General features: G+C 65.7%; 1 protein-coding gene across 1 annotated transcript in view; it reads right to left on the reverse strand.

Annotated features, from left to right (window-relative positions):
* LOC104404168 (5-hydroxytryptamine receptor 5A-like) overlaps positions 1 to 228 on the reverse strand; it is a gene marked incomplete at its 5' end in the record, with an annotated part of 1,913 nt that extends 1,685 nt beyond the window's left edge. Inside the window, 2 exon segments of the mRNA XM_010012533.1 lie at positions 1 to 12; positions 14 to 228. The exon segment at positions 1 to 12 is cut by the window's left edge and continues 371 nt beyond it. Of these exon segments, the coding sequence (XP_010010835.1) occupies positions 1 to 12; positions 14 to 228 (227 nt within the window).
* Positions 229 to 233: the final 5 nt, after the last annotated feature.

The raw sequence follows: 233 nt of genomic DNA on the forward strand, positions 1-233 counted from the left end.
AAACTCAGGCCCCAAGCTGAGGGGCATGACCAGGGCTGCCACCATCACGTCGGAGATGGCCATGGAGGCCACCAGGTTGTGGGGCACCCGGTGGAAAGTGCGCACCCGGAAGATGGTGGCCAGGACCAGCCCGTTCCAGAGGAACGTGGCCACCACCAGCATGGCCAACAGGGTGAGGACCAACACGCTGAAGACAGAGAGGTGCGTCCGGTCGCCGTCTGGGCCGGTGGAGG

The sequence above is a fragment of the Nestor notabilis genome, unplaced genomic scaffold (genome assembly GCF_000696875.1).
Source record: "Nestor notabilis isolate BGI_N333 unplaced genomic scaffold, ASM69687v1 scaffold10434, whole genome shotgun sequence".
Classification (NCBI taxonomy): Eukaryota; Metazoa; Chordata; class Aves; order Psittaciformes; family Psittacidae; genus Nestor; species Nestor notabilis.